The sequence below is a fragment of the Sturnira hondurensis genome, unplaced genomic scaffold, assembly GCF_014824575.4.
Source record: "Sturnira hondurensis isolate 20B ecotype Veracruz unplaced genomic scaffold, ASM1482457v3 Scaffold0008897, whole genome shotgun sequence".
In the NCBI taxonomy this organism is placed as follows: domain Eukaryota; kingdom Metazoa; phylum Chordata; class Mammalia; order Chiroptera; family Phyllostomidae; genus Sturnira; species Sturnira hondurensis.
This window is the reverse complement of record NW_028081528.1, coordinates 4,084,562-4,105,915: the sequence shown is the minus strand read 5'-3', so window position 1 is coordinate 4,105,915 and position 21,354 is coordinate 4,084,562. Positions and strand designations below refer to the sequence as shown.

The window sequence follows — 21,354 nt, the reverse complement described above, 5'->3', positions numbered from 1 at the left end:
GAAAGTATTCTCCTACAATTTGGTATCTGAGTTGTCAGGTGGTGCAAGGAAACAGGCAATTGGGGGGAGAAAATGAAGGCCGGGGAACAGTAAGACACGGAGCACTCACTGAACAAATCTTTTGGCTGTCATTTCAAAATCAAATCATCCCCAAATCTAAGCTTTGTTATTTTTTTACACATTGACACTTTTTCTTCCTTAATTAGCTGTGTTGCTTCTTTAGGCTGGCCATAAGATATATCCAAGGAAACTATGCTGCACAAATGAATTTATAAATAGAAATGCCTTGCAAATCTACTTCCTCCTGCCTTTGCAGGGGGCCTCATACTTGCTTATAGTACAATGGAGAGACTACATGTATGTGAAAAAATGTGAGCTAAAGACTAGGTCCCTGACTTGTTCTTCGACAGAATCCTCCATGACAAATGGCAAATAAGGCTTGCAAACGGGTAGACTCCCCTATACATATAAAAAGCTCTGCTTACTCTTTTGTTAAAGCGTTTTACTCAGGTAAGTAATTTATTGGTGCGAGAATGTCCTTTTATTTTCCATATTTTTCACAATTCAGACTACACTTCTACAGCAATTAAAAACTACTAATTTATGTGGAATATTTTTAATAACTTGTTGGGCCAAATGGAAACTATTATAAGCTGGAATTTAAAAGACCTGAGATTGAGTTGTGGTTTTGTTATTCTTCAGCTCTATGACTGAGCCACTTAATTTTCCTCTCACTGTTTAAAATGACTGCTAAATCCTCGTTAGTGACTTCAGGATAATAAGGAGATACAAAAATCATGACAATAGAAACATACACAGAGGGTTCTTTGTGTATATTATCTCATGTAGTCATAAATATGAAATGAGTTGATGCAAAAAAGTATCGCATATGGTGCCTCGCACAGAGTAAATATTCAATGACTGCCAGCAGGTATTATTGCTCCGTCATCAATAACAATAATACTGCCAGGATGAAATTAATGCTCCCTTCAGGGTGGAGAAAACAACCTCCAAGAGATTGCGTGACACTCCTGTGGTTGTTCTAAGAGCGCATACCAGGATTATCACTCGTCTGCTGGATGACCAGGCCACGCCTCCCACCTCAAGACCACTGTGCCCTCCTAGTTACTGGCTTTGAGTAGAAAATCATTTTTCAATTTAAGTTTAAATCCTGAAGTATTTATTGAAAACATCTTAAAATAATGTTTTTGAATCTATCTATCTCATGACTTCCAGCCCATTGTTTTTTCCCTTGACGGTTGGATTAGACTCGAAGGATATTAGTGCACAACAGAATGCTCTCTGGCAGTTTTAATGGGGAAGGAAGGGGTGTGATATACAAAGCACAGACTGGTAAAGGGAAGAGGAAAGCTTTTGGGGTGCCCGTGTACATGTTTGAGGGAGACAAGGGACAGGGCTGTGGTTTGAGGAGTAGCTGAGGAAGGTGGAAGGTGTTCCTTCTTTCTTTAGCTGCTTCCCCCATGTTTTCAAGTGCTACATACTGAGAAAGAAACAAGTGCACCAGGACTAGAACCGTCTGCGGGAGGTAACACCCTAGGCAAGAGAAGACGTGGGAGAAGTGATGTTTCACTTCAACATTGTTTGTCAGAGTGAAAACCCAGACACAACTTAACGGTCCATTCAGAAGAAGATAGATAAAATACATAATAGTATATGTCCATAATTGCCTAATATATAGGAAGTAAAAGGATATATAAATATTTATGAGTATATGTCAAAACAAAGATGCTAAAAGCAAAACAAGCAAGTTCCATAAACTATATGCACAGAACAATAATTTAATACTTACCTTCTGCTGTACGTATGGTAAATTTGAAACCACACTCACTAAAATATTGTAGGAGTGTGTGTTTGTGTACCGGAAAGAAACACAAATTATGACACTGTTTAGGAGGGGAAGACAAATAGGACTTAGGGGCAGTGATTTTTATTTCTTTCACAAACAAAAGACTTGGAGTAAATATAATCAGAGTATTTAGCTCTTGCCAATTCTAAATGGGAGAAATAATGAAGTTTGTTAGCACATACATCCGTCATCAGCAGATGATGTGAACCAACACAGCCTCATCTGTTTAACAAAGTTTATTTTTTGGCACTTATGTGTTGACTGGTTTAGCGCGGAAACTTCTTAGAGGTTTATTTTTGGAGGACTGACTCATCAAGGGTTTCTGTGCTTTCCCAGGAGGAACTCACAGCTGGGCACAGGTTCATCTACGCAGGTATCTGCCCCACCGAGTGGGGTGCCCACTCCCCGTCAGACAGATGGTCACGGGGGGAAAAGAGGGGACGCTCTCCGCAAAGGATAAAACATTCTACCACGGCGAAGTTGGCAGTTCAAGACTCGAGGATATGCTATTTGATATTTTCCCCAACCATTAGCTGTTCTTTACTTGTCAAAATCCCACTTACGGATTTGCTGAGGGAAATGGTTTCTATCTCAAGAACTGTGAAACTACTTCATGTTTATTAAAGAAGCATTTTTTAAATCATACGTGGCTATCATCTTACAATGGCCTTTGCATTATTTCAAAGAAAAGGAAAAATTTTATACACATGATGAAAGCAGTTTGCACATGTGAATTCACTACCTGAAACCAATGAAAGTAGAGAATATGTAAATGTGTTTAAAATTAAAAAAAAAAACTTAAATTCATCTTACCTCTTTTGTAAGATGAATTTGAACTAAAGAATCTTTATTATATCTTTTTAATGATAACAATACAGTAAGGGGCTACTGCAATATGATGAATAAATTTTATTTAATGTTATTGTTTGAACATTGCACTTAGTTGTCACGCCAACCCTCTCACACTATTCTGAAGACAATCAGATGAAAGTGAGAGTGTTTTAAAAGACAAACTGATGGATTCAATGTGAATTTGGGGGCGAGGCTTCAGGTAGGACACAAAGATACTTACTCCTTTTTAGCTTGGGCTGTAATCAGGGTGGTTCATTGAAAGGACAGCACTGATTTCAAAGAACTAAGTCAGACCATCTATTTTAAACTTTAGTAGAAACATATCTGAATATTTGTGTTGTAGTTTCACAGTATAGAACATTTAATATGTGAAGAAATGAGAGAAAAGAGGGAAAAAAAGAGACCAGCAAAGAACCAACTTTAATTTTAAATGATCCCTGTATTGGGACCAAAACTTTTGTCACAGTATTAACCAGTTCTCTAAAAAATCAGGTAACAAATTAAATGTTTAAAAACAAACAAAAACACTATTGGTTTTGACTTTACCCTTTCCTTTCTTAAATATCAAACAAAATTATTTAAAAATATTCACTCAATGTGCTAAGACAACAAAATGTTAGCATCTCAGACGTGATCGCAAAACTGCCCAGTGAAATCCTTGAACATTCTACCTGGGGCCAGGGTGAGTTTTTTCAGAATGGGAAAACAATCAGAGAGAAATGTTTTTATAATAGTCACCTACTTTTAGATTTAGCCCACTTCGGCCTCATTTTGGGATTCCCCTCAAAGAGAGGATGACTTCTGGCATGGTGGGACAGCAAAGGCCCCATAGAAACAGCCTGTTCAGAACTTTCAGACCAAAGCAACCTAAAGGCATCTGCCAGGTTTTAGAGAACAAAGAGACCCAGGGGTGAGCTATTTGGGGAATATGTAACTATGCAGCTGTCCAGCGATGCTAACCTCTGCCTAGTGAAGGTGGCAGCATCTCAGCTGGCAAATTCAGGCCTGCATGGGCTGATACGTACAAACAGTTGCTCAGAGGTGATGCTCTGTTGTTTTTCATGTAAGTAGCAGGGGGCCAATCAGCGTCTATCACAGACTACACTTGAAAAGTTAAGGGTCCTAGGCACCACAGTGGCCTCTGTAGTAAGCATCTGAGTTCTCTATGCTCATGCATCTTATGAGAATAAATGCACTTTTTTTCTCTTTAGTGAAAAAATCCAGTAGAAGCCTTATGTAAGTTCATCTACTACAAATTCAGGATAAGCACTTTGGTTTTAACCCCAATTATTTCAGATCACAGTATAAATTAGTTTACCTACCTATAAAATATATGAACTATTTTAGATAAACTCTAACTATAATCTCCTTGGTTTCTAAGATTTCTTCTCCTCATTGTTTATCTTTTCCTTATTAATTGCATGTACTCAAGAAAGGGCCAGTTATGAAATCACTTATAATTCATGTATGCTTTTCTTAGTAAACAAATCACCTAGTAAGGCAGCCTATGGCCGCTGAGTAGAAAAGAACATAGAAAGGAAAAAAAATAAGAAAAAGTGAGAGGTTGGAGAGATTACAGACAAATATCCTGGCATAGGAAGCAGTGAAGAATGTCCCCCCCAAATGGATAAAGAAACACAAGGAAAGTTTTGGCCCATTGTACTGAAGCTAACAAGAGGTAGAAACCAGATGACATTTGATATTTGAACTTGATTTGGCCAAAAAAAAAAAAAATGAAACAAGCAAACAAAAAGATTAACTCCTTCTAGCTAATTCTGAGAAGTGGACTTGTTACAACTTGCCTTCAGGGCAGGGAGAAAGACCCAAATACAGATATTCCTCCAATAAATCCCTCCAGAGGGAGATTCTGGGATGTAATAACAAGGAACACCTTTTCTGGATTTCCATCTTTGTTCCATGATTTTCTGTTGTTTGGGTTTATCTTAATTTGGGGCATAAATACTTATTCCCCTTTATTTTGTACAAGCTACTCACCAATCTTGACTCAAATGAGGTTTATCTCTAAAGGAAAGAATGACTTCTGTTTGAGTGGCATTCAGAAAGAAAGTAAAAAGCTTATAAAGATATTTGATATAACCAAATATACTTCTCCATTATATTGTACAAAAGTTGTGAGTTACTATGTTTTGTCTGTGCTTGTGGAGGTGCTTCTTTTAATATGTTTTCAATAGGCAACAAGGCACTAAGAACCCTGGGTAAATAATAGATGTTAAAAATAGCTACTACCTAACACTGTTACTGGAATAATTAGAGAGCAGAAAACTCTCTCACATGAGATGCCAACTAAAGACAAAGGTTGGCATGATGCTGGTTCTTTGGTCCTATTCAAATTAATAAAACACACTTGATCCAAATTTATCTCTCTCACTTAAAACTATTTCGGTTGGTTTTGATTTGTTTGTTTCCATTTCCCCCACCCCCCAATCACTCAAAAACACGATGGATCCTATTCTTTGTGATGCAAACATTTGTATGCATGGACTATGCATACCCTTGTTTTCACACTCAGATAATACAGAAATTATTCTTAAAGAAAGACTCTTTCTAGTCAAATTGCATTAAGTCACATCAATCAAATGCAAATATAACAGAAAAATATTTGTTCATTTGGAGTCTGGTTGCTAAGTAGCACAGCCAAAAAATTAATCTTTGTAACACAACAGAAAACCCTGAACCTTGCCTGTAGGCATGTACACAGCCTGTGAGCACGGGAACCACATCGTACTCAAACCCAAAGATCATAGTGTTATTGGGAAAGAGTGGGGGTTTTTTGTTGTTTGTTTTTTACTCCAAGTACAATGGAATAAAAACAGTAACCTCGATTTTCCTTGTAAAATGTCCAGTAGCTTTTCTAGACTCATGACCTTTCAAGTCATTCAGCTTATGTTAAACAGAAGCCCTATCACACCTTTAAATAGCAACACAGGACTCCTGAAACCATAAAGGCTCTGAATTGTCCCCCCAAGTCCACCAAATGAAACAAATCAACTTTGTTTTTCTGAAAGGCCAATTTCTACAAAGAGGTGAATCTGAAAGAGCAGTAAACACTATCTGACACATTTCAAAAGTCTCACCTAACTTGACCAGACCCCTGCAAAAGGTGCCGTCTATTTTAGAAATCTAAAGATGTTATGTCATAGCATGTCTTAAAGCCCCAAAGGATATACTTACATTTTGCCGTCACTTTGTAACCCCCCAGAGGAGGGGCGTGGCCTTCTAATGCATCAAATCCGGCGGAAACTAGGACCATGTCTGGATTAAACTCTTTGGCCACAGGCGTCACTACAGCCCTGCACAGTAAAAAGGCAGGCAGTTACACATGGGAACGGCAAATACCTTTAAAAATTGTGCAGTGAAAAGACTTGGCACTCTCTCAAGAACTTCCCAAGAATAAAGGAAAGGGGAAAAGAAAACGCTGTTTGAAACGGATCAAAAACTTATCATTTCGCTAATACAGAATCACTGTTTTTTAGCATCCCAATTTAGTCTTCTATCTTTCATCTTTTTTTCCCTCCAAATTAAAAAAAAAATGCTTTGCAGGTACATTCTTAAGCCCATCATTTCCCATGCACATCTGTGGCTGTTTTATCCCACTGCCTATAAAAACTGCCTCTTCCAGGGGAGTGACTAATGTGTTACAGAGGAAAGCTGACGCTGTCCTGAAAACCCCGCTTGCTCCAGTTAGTGAGAACTTGGTGTAAATTTGAACTATAAATTTCTTTTGGGAAAAAGTTGCTTTTCCAACTTAAAAAAAAACATTTTTAAATATTTGTCGTGGTAGGGGGTGATTCTTGTGAAGAAAAAAAAAACATGCAATTCCTTTAATAGAATCCAGACTATAATGTCAAGTGAGTCCAAGGTCAGAGACACCAGGAATGTGGTGGCCTCATCCATGATAGCCACCCCTGCTGGCCCCACGCAGGCTCTTCAGCACTTTTACCTCTTCATCTTCCTCAGGCTCCCCCATCCCTCTCTCCCCAGTGCTGGGTCTGACAGGGAATGACTAATGGATGCTCCCTGGCTTTATAACACTGAAATGTTTTCTAAATGCAGGCTTCAAGACCAGTGTGCCATCATTAGAATTCAATTTCTCAAAGACAGTTTAATGAAATGGGAAGAGTGTACAGCCCAGGGAATTTAAAATGTAGCCATGCCTCTTATTCTGTGTTGGGGAGAAATGGCCAAACGGAATATTAAAATAATTATTCTTGAGGAGTGGTGTAATTATTGTAAATTTTTTATATGTCAATTTCCCATAATAATATCAGTTTGGTAGCTTAAAAAATGTTTGCATGTAAACAAGAAGTTTAAATTACAAAATAAAGATACTTCTTTGAAACTTACCTAGATGGAGACATAAATGAATAACATGTTTTTCATAACTCCACTACTCTTAGAAAAGTTTAAAAGCTCAGTTGTTCAGACCCATAAATGTGCATGTAAAAGACTTCTGTGGAAGTCCGTCCAACCTTCCAACAACTGGAGAGCCACTTACATCCGAATTGGCCCATCAGTGAAACTGAGTCAAATGATATTTTGTTTCCTATGCACAATTTCATTTCTTTATTCTTCCATAAAATAAAAAAAAATTTCTAATACAGCTACATTATAAGGAGCAGTCTCATCAATTATTTTCCTTCCTAATAATACCACTCTTACATTGCCATTTTCATTAATGCATTACATATGATCAATTTACTACTTTTCATATGGGTGAAACAGCCATATGATGTATGTTAGGATACTAGACATTGGAATAAGTTGTCTCAAAAAAATCAAGACTGTTGCATCAAGGTACGCTATTTAATTTGATTACTCCTACGGATTCATTGAGAGAAAAGGCAATGCGCTTAAGGAAATATGAGGAGATGAAGGAACACATTCATCTATCCGGTCCTATGCATCACACTAGCTCATTTTCCATTTCCTTTCCCTCTGTTTGGAAGGTTGCTCCCCTTCCTCTTCTTGCCCCGCCCCCATCTACACTTGTAAGACTGACTGCCGAGTAAACATCCTTCAGGGTACAGCTCACTTGCTACCTTCTCCAGGAGACAACAGGAGACGAGATTGCCAACATAATTTTAGAATACTGAAAGCGCAGTGCTGATCTACAGAGGGAAAGCTGAAACATAAGTATGTCTACAGAGGCAAAGCCAAGAAAAGCGAGCCGACTCCTTGGTCTTCCCAGAGAGCCAAAGTGAACAAAAAGAAAACACGGAGGGAGACTGACATGAAGTCAATCAGACCAACCGCCAGGTGATTTCCTCAGTCTTCCTAGAGGGAGTTCGCAGTCAAAAAGCCCCTCGCGGGCAGGTCTTTCCAGTGCCCTTTCTCCAGCACATGGGCTGTTTGAACAAAGCTTCTCGCGTGAAAGACAAAAAGTAACACGCAAACAAACAAATAAAAGACAGGGAACTCCCAAAACCTGAGAAAATGCAGTCAAGAGACTCTAATTACAAACACCAGGATTATACCCAAGACACAAAATAGTACCGTTGGCCCTCCATACCTGTGGGTTCTGCATCCACAGATTCAACCAATCGTGGGTTGAACATATTCCAGAAGAATCATTGTTGCTGACACACACATGTAGTTAGGTATCATTCTTCCCTAAATAATACAGTATAACAACTACTTACATAGCAGTTACATTGTATATGGCAGGGGCGTCAAACTCATTTTCACCAGGGGCCACATCAGCCTTGAAGTTGCCTTCAAAGGGCCGAATGTAATTTCAACTCCTTAATAGTTAAGGAGTAGTTGCATTTAGACAGTCCTAAAATTATTTTGGCCCTTTGAAGGCAACCCTGAGGCTAATGTGGCCCCTGGTGAAAATGGTTTGACACCCCTGATTTACAGTATATGAGTGTGGACGTGGATAATGGTTTGGGGATTGGCTGAGGAAGTTTGGTGGGGGGCTGTGTGGAGAGGGAGGCAAATGGGGGGATTTGGGACAGCTGCAATAGCATAAACAATAAAATATTTAAAAATAAATAAATAATAAAATACAAAAAATAAAGTGTATGGGGGATGTACATAGGTTATATGCAAATACAGTGCCATTTCATTTGAGTGACTTAGCCACCCACAGATTTTGGTATCCACAGTGGTCCTGGAAACAATGCCCCATGGATAGATACCAAGGGATACCTGTACATCTGTGAAATTAAAAGAGGATGCTATTAAAATACAGAAGAAACAGCAGACAAAACACATAGCAGATTCATTTGGAGATAAAGCTGACAAGCTCTCTCAGAGAATTCAGTGCAAAACAGAGGCACAGAAAATCGACAGGAATAGATAGGAAACTTAGAGGACCCATTTAGGAAGCCAACATATGAAGAGAAATATAAAGGAAATATTTTTAAAATTTAGAAATCCCATACCCATTCAAACTATCAATCAAAACTGAGAATGGAAAAATAAAGCTTCAGACTTCAAAATCTAAAAACAAAAACAAAAAAACCCACACAAAACAACAGTATCTCCCACAAATATTTCCACAAATGTTAACTAATAATACACTACATGAAAATGAAGGCACAAAGTAAAAAGAATAAAATTCAAACCATTCCCCCCATGGAAGCATTTTTATAAATATCAATTTTTGCCAAAGTTTAAAAAATTTTTCACTTTAACTTTAAAGCAAAATAGTAGAAATTTGATCTACAATTGTGAAGGAGTCAGATTTCTTTCCAGTGAAACTATTTTGTTAATAAAGACATCATACCACTTACAGAAGAAATGTATCTATTTATGCCACATATTCCCAAATATATAGATCCCATTAGTTTCTGTTTGAAGTAGATACCACATATGTTATGTGTATTATTCTTGAATTCACAAATAATATGAATTTTACAGTTTCACACAGGCTTTCAAAATGTTCTACTAACTAATCCTACACATTTGAATTCATTCCAAAAATGTTTTAAAAGATGGGAAATGAGAAAAATATATCATTTGATAATGTACTTCTCTGTAAAGAATTACATGCTTAGAACTGTGTTGGAGTGGTATTTGCTTGCTGAATAAATTAGTGATGCATGGTTATACGAGCTGTGTGATGCTTATGAAGTCGTGATACTGGTAAAATTCATTCATTCATTTTTAACCAGTCTACGAGGTCTGTCTGGAAAAAGTCCAGCCACTGTTAATATAACAAGAGCGATTTGTGTGACACCCATATAATCCAGCAGCCAAGGAGAGGGGACTGGAATGTACATGTGTGAATGATGACGACTTCACTGTACTAGTCAGTGGGGGTGGGAGATGCTATAGAGTGAGCATGTGCACTGCATGGCCATCGCATTCAAAATGACTGAGCAAGTAGAGCAATGAATCTGCATGAAAGTTTGGGTTAAGCTTGTACATTCACCCACAGAAACTATTGGGATGATTCAGAAGGCCGCAGCTATGGGCAACCAGTGACTGGCAGCTTCATCACTACAACATGCCCACTCATACATCAAATCTCGCACAGAGTTTTCTAGTGAAACATAAAATCACCCAGGTGACTCAGCACCCCAACAGCCCAGATTTTCTGCCTTGCAACTTCTGGCTTTTCCCAAAATTAAAATCACCTTTGAAAGGGAAGAGATTTCAGGCCAGTGATGAGATTCAGGAAAATACGACAGGGCACCTGACGGTCATTGGGAGAAGTGTGTGAGGTCCCAAGGTGCCTACTTTGAAGGGGACTGAGGCATTATTGTCTTACACACAATGTTTCTTGTATCTGGTACCTTCTTCAATAAATGTCTCTATTTTTCATGTTACATGGCTGGATACCTCCTGGATAGATCATGCATATATTAAGTATCTACCATGCTGTAAACACTGTTGTGCCTTAAACGTGTACTACATTTTGAACTGTATCTTTTCTATTTTCCTACTGTTGACATCAAACTCTTAACTGTCAGGTCTCTGACAAACTGAGGAAGCTGAGCCTCCACATCCTCTTTATTGTGGCATCTGCCACTGTTCTGTTTATGCCCATCTAGATTGATTTTTACTCAAAAGATCTTTCATCCCTGAAGGATGGAAAAACACCCTTGGGAGTATTAAGTGGGACAAACAAAGTAATTTTTCTTATACAGAACAAATCCTCAAAGGTATTTGTTTAAAAATTTTACCTGAACAATTGGGTTTTCTGGTTAAATATAGCAAACAGTGTATGTATTTGCCCCTGATCTTTCCTAATATCCCACTGAAAGGAAAGTATAAAGATATACATATGAACTCATGGTTTTAAGCACAGCAGTGAGCAAAGAAGGTTTACAGTTGTAATACAATAAATAATATAACTAATAAATAATATAAGCATAACCTTTGTGTATTCCCTACTCACAACTACAAACCTACTTTTGCCCACCCCTTTTTATATCAGGTAAGTACGTAAAGGGACACCTTTAGATGTGTGTATGTTTGGGGGCAACTTTCCTCCCAAGTCCCCCTGTGTGCCATGGATAAGAGTAAACATGACTGAAGGGACTTATATAAGAAAAAAAAGAAGATGAAAAATATAAACAGTGAAAGGACAGCAAACTCACAATTATTAACAACCACACCTAAAACAAAAGCAAACCAAGAGGACAGCTAGATCAGGAGCAGAACCATAGAAATGGAGATCACATGGAGGGTTAGCAACAGGGGAGTGGGAGGAGGAGAAGGGGGGAGAAGGTACAGAAAATAGTATAGACAGTAGGTAGAAAATAGATAGGGGGGGAGGGCAAGAATAGTAGAGGAAATATAGAATCTAAAGAACTTGAGACACGTGGTAATAAACTAAAGGGGAGGAATGGTGGGGAAGGGGATGTGCGGGGTGGAGGGGAATGGAGGGGGGAATAGAACAACAACTGTAATGGTATAATCAATAAAATATATTTAAAAAAGAGTAAACATGACTGAGACATGATGTGATCTGCTTGGGGAGGAGAGGTGGCTGATCCCTCAAAGGGGAAGGGCCAAGAGCCCTCTGTGCTCGAGGGGCTTTTATTGGGTTTGTTTGCACAAGAATACAGGTAAGGCTCAAACAATAGACAGCATTCAAAGAAGTATGAGGGCTTATTGTCAGTCACGGTCAGATAGCTAATGAGCCATACAACTTTTAGGAATCAACTTCTTGCTTGGACTCTTATCATTTAAATGAGAGCATTCTAAACAAAGCAGGTTTCACAGGATTTTTACATAATCTTTCTTATGCCTGATTTACCCAGATACCCGCACTTTTCAGCACAGGGCTGCACCGCCTGCTTTCCCCATCATAGGTTTTTAGGCCTAAGTGGATTAGAGCCAGGCAGCCCTTCTCCCAGACAGAAATGGGGATTTGGGCTACGCCACAATAGCCAGGGGCACGAGGGTCCATCACTCCCTCTTTGTTGCAGCCCCCTTGAGTTTTTCCATAATGGCCTCCCAAGTGATCATGTCTGGCCTAGGTTGCCCCTCTCTGAGGGGTCACACCCACCATGGACATCGACCACGCTTTGGGGGCAAGGGAAGAAGCAGAAGCAGCGCTTGCTGCCAGAGACAAGCTTTGTCCCCTGTGGCCCACATTCCTGAGGTCACCCACTTAGCCATGGGGGGCAGTTACAATCCCTGAAACCAGGCAGGGCTGTTCCCAACATGTATGCATGGGTCAGGATGACCTTCCAAAAGGCAATGGACAGCTCAGCAGCAGAGAGCATACTTAGAGCCCAAACCTTGTTTTCTAATGTCAATCTCCATACAAGGACTCAAGGATCATTGAAGAAGAGGTTAAGTCCAGGACTGCCTCAGGGAAAATACAAGCTTTTTCTGGAGCATCTTGTGATGACAAAAAACAATGAGATGGGGACAGGCCAGTAGGGAATATGAACCAATGTGGCCTCCAGTGGCTAGAGATGGGACAACTTGAGGAAAAAACTAAATATTGACGGTGCCGGATTATAATCCCAAAAGTCAAGTTAGTATCCAAAAATCCACAGAGACATTAAAAAATAGCAAAATAAGCAGAGAAAAGAAGAAACAGCTCTGTCTTACAAAAAAATTCAGCTAATAAGTCAAAAAACTAAAGGAAATAGTAAGTCACTATTCAAACAAAACAGATATAACTGATGCAAGGAAAAGCCAGGGAAGGATGCTGAAAGCAGGGCCCAGAGGTTGAGAAGAAACTTGATATTTACATAATCCCAAAGTATGTCCCCTGAAATATTGTAAAATAAATAAATAATGACACAGAAACCTGCAGATACCTCCTGATACAGTGACTCAGGTTAACATCACTAACGGTGACACACATCAGTATCGAAATTCCTGGATACGATACACTGAGAAAGGGAGATGAGTTCTGTGGTACTCTTGCTAAAAGTATGTAACCTTGAAGCACCTTAGCTGCCTTCCCTCTATGCCAGTAACCAGGGTTCAATGCTAGGCAGACTATTCAGAGGACTCTTGCTTAAGAAAACATTAGACAGATCTAAATTGAGGCATAGTTGACCAAATAACTGACCAGGACACTGTGAAAGTCAGCGACAGAAAAGACCAAGTCATTGCTACTGACTGGAGGGGACTAAGCAGACACGACTCCTGAGTTTTAGTGTGAGATGCTGCACTGGGTTCTGGAACAGAGTCGCGAGTGGCAACGCTGCTGTTCCATATAAAATCTGTAGTGACACTCACGGTGTTGTGCAGATATTCATGTCTTAACTGTGATCCCTGCACTGTGTTTATGTAAGTTTTTATATGAGGGGAAGCTGAGTGAAGGGCCTATAGGAACTCTGTGCTGTTCTTACAAGTTTTCCGGAAGTCCAATAATATTTCAGAATAAAATGTTACCAAGTATCAGAACACAAAACAGAACAACAATAAAAGAGGAGAAGGGAGTTGTCAACAAACTGATTTTTTTAACGAGATTTCTAGAAGAGGGAAATAGGCTGGGCACATACTTTAAAAATGAAGCAAAAAAAAAAGCAAGCTACCCCCCCGAACATACTCTCATGGGACCACAGAAGAGATAAGAGGCACTCCACCCAATGGAGCCTTCCTGATAAACAAGGATAGTGAAGGAAAAGAAAGGCAGGACTGAATACTAGAAAAGAAAGACACGTTGGTTAAGAAGACCAGGGCTGGATGCCAGCACTTTAGCTGCCTTCCCTCTATGCCAGTAACCAGGGTTCAATGCTAGGCAGACTATTCAGAGGACTCTCGCTTAAGAAAAGAATATCTCTGGAGAAAACCAAGGCTTCTAGTATCTTCCTTATGTTATCATTTAGGGAGATTCAGAGACTATGAGCCATCTTCTGGAATGCTTACTCCAGAGTGGGATTTGGCCATCCACACACACTGTCCCCCTCCCACTGACGCAGAGCCCCCGACTGACCCATTTACACAACCGCAGGGAAAAATGACACCAGTTACTACTTTCATAAATATCAATGTCAAAGCAGGAGTTTCCCGGCACATAAGGAGAGCCAGTGGTATGAAGAAAAAGTAAAGATTAAAATACAGACAGATATAAACAACTCTGGGAAAACAGACATAATTCAGGCAGCAGAAGCAATAATCTACAAAGAGAGTCAAGAAAATATTTAAACAGATATGCTGTTATGACAAAGAACAAGGGAAGCACTTCAAGATAAAAACACAACTGCATAAATTAATAAAGGGTCTGAAAAAATAAAACTGAAGTAATTCCTCAGAAAAAGGAAGCAGCAAATGGATAAAATATATAAGTGGGAAATATGAGATTTAGAGGATCATTGCAGAAGTCTGATATTTGATTAAGGGGGACCCCAGGATGCTGAGAGAGAAAGGAGAAACAGTTTTCAAGTAATAATAGAAAATAATTTTTAGCAACTGAAAAATAATTCAGCTCTACAGCTTTGATTAGTGTAGCCAATGGGAAGCTCTGTATACAAAGACATATATACTCAGAGAGACAACGAAGGAGATTGACTTCAAAGTCCTATCAGCAACTCTTGAGTGTTCACACACTGAGAAAAAAAAAGTTTTAAACTTTAATTCTACTTTCAGCCATTACCTATGAGAAATCAAGTATGTTACTTAAATAAAAATATTTTAAGGCATGTAAAGACTTAGAAATTTAGTTCCAAAGCACGCTTTCTGAGCAATTTATTTGAGAATGTACTGTGCCAAGCAAGGAAGAAAACCAAAGACACACAGAGTCATAGGACAAAGTAGTGGCTATTTCATAGGAGAGCAATAAGGAGGGACCCCTGATGATTTGCAAATGCATTTATTTGCAAGAAAACAGATAATGGAAGCAATGATAATGGCATATCTACCTTTTCATCTTCACCTGCCCTCTGGAAATTCTGTCATACTCTTCTTGACCTGTCCATCCCTGCTGCCCTCTCTCCAGGTGAGACTCATGCTAGAGAGACCACAACGAGCTTATAAAACTGCACTTGAACAATGATAAAAAGTGTTTAAAACATAAAGTAAAGGGAGACAAAAGTACTGCTACGAACAGGTGGGATCATGCAATCAGACACTAAACACAGTAAGGAGAAAAGGACCCCATTTTGGATTTCTTTCAAAGAAATGTAACCGATTTGGAACCTCCTCAATTAGAATCAGATCTCAAGATTGACTTCACCTCCAGTCAATGGCCAGTTGGACTGAGTCACGTGCTGGGCTTCAGCAGAACTGCACTGGTGCTTTCCCATGACTCACCTCTGTGTGTGCTGATGCAGTGTACGATGTCACTCACCCATTTGGCACACTCAGTGCAGGGGAGGTCTGCACAGGCTTTAAGGGAAACACAAGCCATTTTGAAGTATGTGAAAGCATTATAACCCACAGAGTTACTCAATAATATTTTTGTTTTTATTCGGAAGTCATTCACAGAGCTCCTATGAGATGACAGGCATTGGGATTATGCCAACATTCCAAGGTACATCGCAGCTCTGCCCTCTAGGAGCCTGTAACTCAGAAGGCAATGCAGGTGGAAAGCATTTGTCTTTGAAGTACAGCATGATACCAATTTGGGCCCAAAAAAATTACCAAGAGTCAGAGGGGACTGGGCAGCCAAGAAAGATGAAGACAATTTGAAGAAGAGTCCATCTGAGGAGGAAACACAAAAAGTGGACTTGGACATTAACGCAAGAGGCTGCCAGGAAGAGAAAGCGGGGAGGACAGTTCAGGCCAATGGACTAGCAAGGGCCAAGGCATGAATGTGTGTGGAGGCTATGATGGACAGTTTGATATGACATGGCGTGTACTGGGGTAGCAACAGCAGAGAAGGCGTGCAGATCCCCAGCCCTATGTGTCTGAACCAGAACCAGGAGAGCCTGGTGTTGAGGAGGCCAGGTTCAGGGGATGGTGGCAGCAGGTACTTAAATAACTGGAGAGTGGACCATCATATAAATGCATCCCAAGGGTCATCCTATTTGTGTTCTTCACACAACACATTTTCACTAGCCACCCACGATGCGCCAGATGCGGTAGCCAGAGTTCATAGCAAACAAAGTCTTTGATCTCCTGCCCTCCAGGAGCTTACATTCGAACAGAGGAGAAAGTGTAGAAACGAGCAAAGAAGCAAGCAAGCCTGCAGGAAGAACGAAGGGGAAAAGTCAACAGGAAGTCAGGGGAGGTGGTGCACATTTACACAGGGGTGCCCAGCCAAGGTGGCTCTCAGGTGGTGACAGTGGAACAGAGAACTGCCCTGTGCAACGTGAGGAGGGAGGTCACATGAATCATGGGCAAGGGGCATGGCCTATGGAAACAGTAAAGGCATGGAACCTGATGTGGCATGGTCTTGGTTGTATTTATGGCAGCACAAGAGGTTACTGTGGCTGACACACAGTGAATGACAGGAAATGTGGTTGGAAATGGGGCCAGCAAGGTGGCATGAAGCCACTTTGTGAGACTATTGCAAAGACTTTGGATTTCACTCTGAATGAGAAGAGAAACGGGGAGGTTTGAGGAGGGCAGTGACGTGATCTGACATATATCATTTCTGTCCTCATCAATTAAGCTATGTATTTAAAAGTGTCCTTTAGAATTATGAGGTCTTGTTGACCTCTGAGACAGCAGACTCTGAGTCCCTGTGTAATTCATAATGACATATTATAATCATGCAAATATGGATTATAGGTAAAAAGCCAAGCCTATGTTTTTCTTTATAGTTTAAATGTAAGTCATTGCTTAAAAGCATCACATTATAAAATTACATACTTGCAAATGGTACAAGGGCTTCTCTTCTCTTTAGATGTCTCTAACCAAAACAAAAGTGCACATTACAGCAGGCACACTTTTTCATCCATCTGCGTGTGTTGGTGAATGACACGCAGGGGAGGGATGCTCCCAAGGAAAACTCTTCACAACCATTCCTGCTTGGACAAGTGGTGGAGGTAGCGCATCCAAGAGCCACTGCAAAAGAGACTCCAGGCAGCGGCTGCAGCTGCTGGTGCTTCAGAGGGTCCCACAGGACCTCACCCACCCCTGATGGTCCCCTTCTGTGCAAGTGCCAAAGAAAGGCACATCAGGGGGATTTGTGGAAGAGGGTCAGCAAGCAAGCATGCATGACTTGTGTCCAGAAGCCATGTCTCATCACTTCCTCTGTCATCTCCCTGGCCTGTGCCAACACATCTTCCCTGAAGTACAGCTACAGCTTCCTAAGAAGTACCTTTATTACTTCCTGCATCTGTGCTCTATTCTCGACAAAGCGGCTGGGTTGATGTTCAATCAGATCCCCGTCATTTTTCTCAGGGTAAAAGTGAGGGCAGTTTTAAATGACCCACAAGTCTCTATGCCACGAGGCTGTCCTGCATCTCCATGATTCCTTTTCTTACCACCCTCCGCAAGGACTTGATTCACAAATAGGCCAGACACACTCTGGTTACTGCAGTTTTACACTGGCTATTTCCTCTGCCTGGGGTGATCTCCCCCAAATCTTTGTTCTTAGTTTTATAATCTTTGAAAGACCTTTCCCGAAACCCTTTCCCACACCCATCTCACTTCCATCACTCCTGTTTATTCTGCTTTCCCTCCGTAATACTTATCTTTCAAAGCAGTATATGATTATTTATTTATCATATACTTTGTTTCTTTTATTATCCTGTTTTCCCCACTACCCGCAAGCTCCCCAGGGGAAGAAACTGTTTGCCTCTTGGTTCACAGAGGTGTCCCAGGGACCCAGAAGCATGTCTCCCCCAAGAACACACTCCATAAATAGTTGTTGAAAAGAATGTTGAATCACAACCTCTCTGATGTTTCAATTTTCAGCTCAGGTTTTCTTGGTCCCTCGCTCTGCTTCATCCTGTGCACATTTCACAAATATATTTGAGAGGCCTCTTTTAATAAAAGGCCATGCACATTTCTATCCCCACCTCATCCTGCATGACCTTTTGCTTTAGTGCAATCATCAGATAGTCCAACTTTCCCCTCTTGGTCAGCTGATTAGAAAATTCTCCCAGCAAACAAACAAACAAACAACAACAAAAAACCCAGAATAGAAAAGAAAAGAATAGGGATGATAAATACAAGAATATGCAAACACTCATTTAACTGATTCTTAATTTAGAAATTACATTAAAGAGAGAAAGGAAAATGGAATTTAAAAGTCTTCACAGCTCCAGAAGACGTGGCTTCTGTTTCTTTATATAATGTGTCTACATACCTTTCCTTTGCCTCTATAATTCTGCTCAGTATGAATTTTCACTTATCCTGACCTGCGTTTGTTAACTGATTTAGACTAACTAGTTCTCAGTGTCCAGTTCTTTGATATTTGTGAAAATCAAGCATTAAGACAGAAACGCTGTCAGCGCTGAGGGCACCCTTCTCTAATCACCGTACCCGCTGAGCCCTGGAATGCCGCATGCAGCGGGGTGGGGGGCGAGATGTGGGGTTTCTCCAAAAGCCTGCAAAAGGGGGGACCAATTCTGCAACATTTTCCACTGGTGCCATCTCAGAATTGAACTCCCTAGCTTCAACGCACAGTTGTACAAAGGTCACTGGACTCCCAATTCAAGACATCTGGTTTCAGTTCTTAGCACTGCTCCTAACTGAGTGACCTTAGTAAATTGTCTTTCCTCAACTATAAAATCAGGGAGGAAGTCCATCTAGATGGTCTCTAAAGTCATATGCAGCTCCCACAAAATATAATTCTTTATGTCTCAGAGCTACTACATTAAAGGGACATTCCCCACTCCCCAACTTCTTACATTCTTTCTCTTTCAAGAACAACCATTCCCTGGGTTAGGGGTGGAAATATTAGGTTAAGGTGGTCTAAGTGTATAAGCTCCAGTTATAAGATAAATAAGTCCTGGGGATGTAACATACAACATGATGATTATAGTTAGCAATATATTGTATGTTTTAAATTTGTTAAGAGAAAATCTTAAACGTTCTCACCACAAGGACAAAAAGAATTGTTACCTTGTGAGGTGACTGATGTTAATTAATCATATTGTGGCAATCCTTTTGCAATACAGCATGGGGCAAATGTAGGTTTATAGTTGTGAGTACTCAAAACACTGAGTTTATTCTTGTGTAATTATTATTGTATTATTTTCGATCTGAACAAATGTAAACCCACTTTTGCCTCATCCTGTATATACTTACACCAAATCCTTATGTTGTGCCCTGGCCAGTGTGGCTCATTGGTTGGAGCACTGTCCCATAACCATCTGGTTGCAAGTTCAATTCCCGGTTGGGGCACATGCCCAAGATGCAAGTTCATCCCAGGTCTGGACACCTACAATGCCTGTCCTGACACGGATCCCCAGTCTGGGTGAGTACAAAGGCAGCCAACTGATGCTTCTCTTGCACTGATTTTTCTCTCTTTCTCCCTTTCCTTTCTTCTCTCTCTCTAAATAAGCAGATGAAAATGTCCTGGGATAAGGATAAAAAAAAAATCCTATGTTGTGCACTTTAAAGTTACATAGCAATTATATCTCAATAAAACTGAAAAAGAGACAAGAACAATCATTGCCTGAAGCCCAACATTTCTGATCAAAATCTTTGTGACATATTCACTGATTTGCCCTTGTTTTTTCTGATTTCAATTTTGAAGAGTGTCTTTCCTTTGATGACTCTGGGCTCTAGACACAAATGCAAATCATACCACTCCAAGAACAAAGTATTCCTAGAGCAGAATAATAATTTTAAGTGTTTTTTATTGATTATGCTATTATAGTTTTCCCATTTTCCCTCCTCTACCCTGACCCCCAACCCCCCAGCATACCCCTGCTCTTAGTTCATGTTCATGGGTTGTACATACAAGTTCTTTGAGACCTCTGTTTCCTATACCATTCTTAACCTCCCTCCATCTATTTTATGCCTACCAACTATGCTTCTTTTTCCCTGTTCCTTCTCCCCCCCTATTCCTCCCTTCCTCCTCCCCATTGAACTCCCTCTGTGTGGCATCCATTTCTCTGGTTCTGTTCCTGTTCTGGTTGTTTGGTTAGTTTTTGTTTTCATTGTTTTTCTTGTCTTTTAGGTTCATTTGTTGATAGTTGTGTTTGTTGTCATTTTATTGTTCATACTTTTGATCTTCTTTTTCTTAGATAAGTCCCTTTAACATTTCATATAAGGGCTTGGTGATGATGAACTCTTCTAACTTGACCTTTCTGGGAAGCACTTTATCTGCCCTTCCACTCTAAATGATTGCTTTGCTGGATAGAGTAATCTGGGATGTAGTTCCTTGCCTTTCCTGACTTCAAATACTTCTCTCCAGCCCCTACTTGCCTGTAAGGTCTCTTGAGAAATCAGCTGATAGCCTTATGGGAACTCCTCTGTAGGGTAACTGTCTCCTTATCTCTTGCTGCTTTTAGGATTTTCTCTTTGTCTTTAATCTTGGATAACTTAATGATGATGTGCCTTGGTGTGTTCCTTGTTGGGTCCAACTTCTTTGGGACTCTCTGAGCTTCCTATAAGTCTATTTCCTTCACCAGACTGGGGAAGTTTTCCTTCATTATTTGTTCAAATAAGTTTTCAATTTGTTCTTCTCCTTCTGGCACCCCTATGATTCGGATATTGGAATGTTCCAGGTTGTCCCAGAGAATCCTCAGCTTCTCTTCATTGTTTTGGATTCTTGTTTCTTCATCTGATCCAGTTGGATGTTTATTTCTTCCTTTTGTTCCAAATCATTGCTTTGAATCCTGGTTTCCTTCCTGTCATTGTTGGTTCCCCGAATATTTTGCTTTATTTCAGTTCAGGTATCTTTTATTTGTTCTTTCATTTTTTGACCAAGCTTAGTTACTTCTGTGAGCATTTGGATTACTAGGGCTTTAAGTTCTCCACCAGATAGGTTGTCAATGTCCTTATCACTTAGTTCTCTTTCTGAGGTTTTGCTCTCTCATTTGGGCCATATTTCTTTGTCTTGGCAGCACTAACAGGTTGTAAGGGGCGGGGCCTTAGGTGTTCACTGGGGTGGGGCAACCCTCCCTGCTGCACTGCCTGTGTGGGAGGGGACACTGCACCTCGCCTGCCTGTCTCTAGCACACTTTCCAACAGATTCTCTGATCAGACTGGAAGTATCCCTAACCACAGCAACCCCAGTGGCAGCCAGAGCCTTAGCCCACAGTCAGCTCTGAATCTGTTTTCCCTTTAAGTCAGTCCCTCCTGCAGCTGTACCTAGCTTGGCAGGTAGCTCCGCCCCCCAGCCATCTCAC

General features: G+C 40.3%; 1 protein-coding gene across 1 annotated transcript in view; it reads right to left on the bottom strand.

Moving 5' to 3' along the window:
- The window catches only part of HDAC9 (histone deacetylase 9), an 835,653-nt gene that overhangs the window by 103,275 nt on the left and 711,024 nt on the right, over nt 1-21,354 (bottom strand). Inside the window, exon 24 of the mRNA XM_037056286.1 lies at nt 5,912-6,030. Coding sequence (XP_036912181.1) covers nt 5,912-6,030 — 119 coding nt within the window. The remainder of the gene's footprint in view (nt 1-5,911; nt 6,031-21,354) is intronic.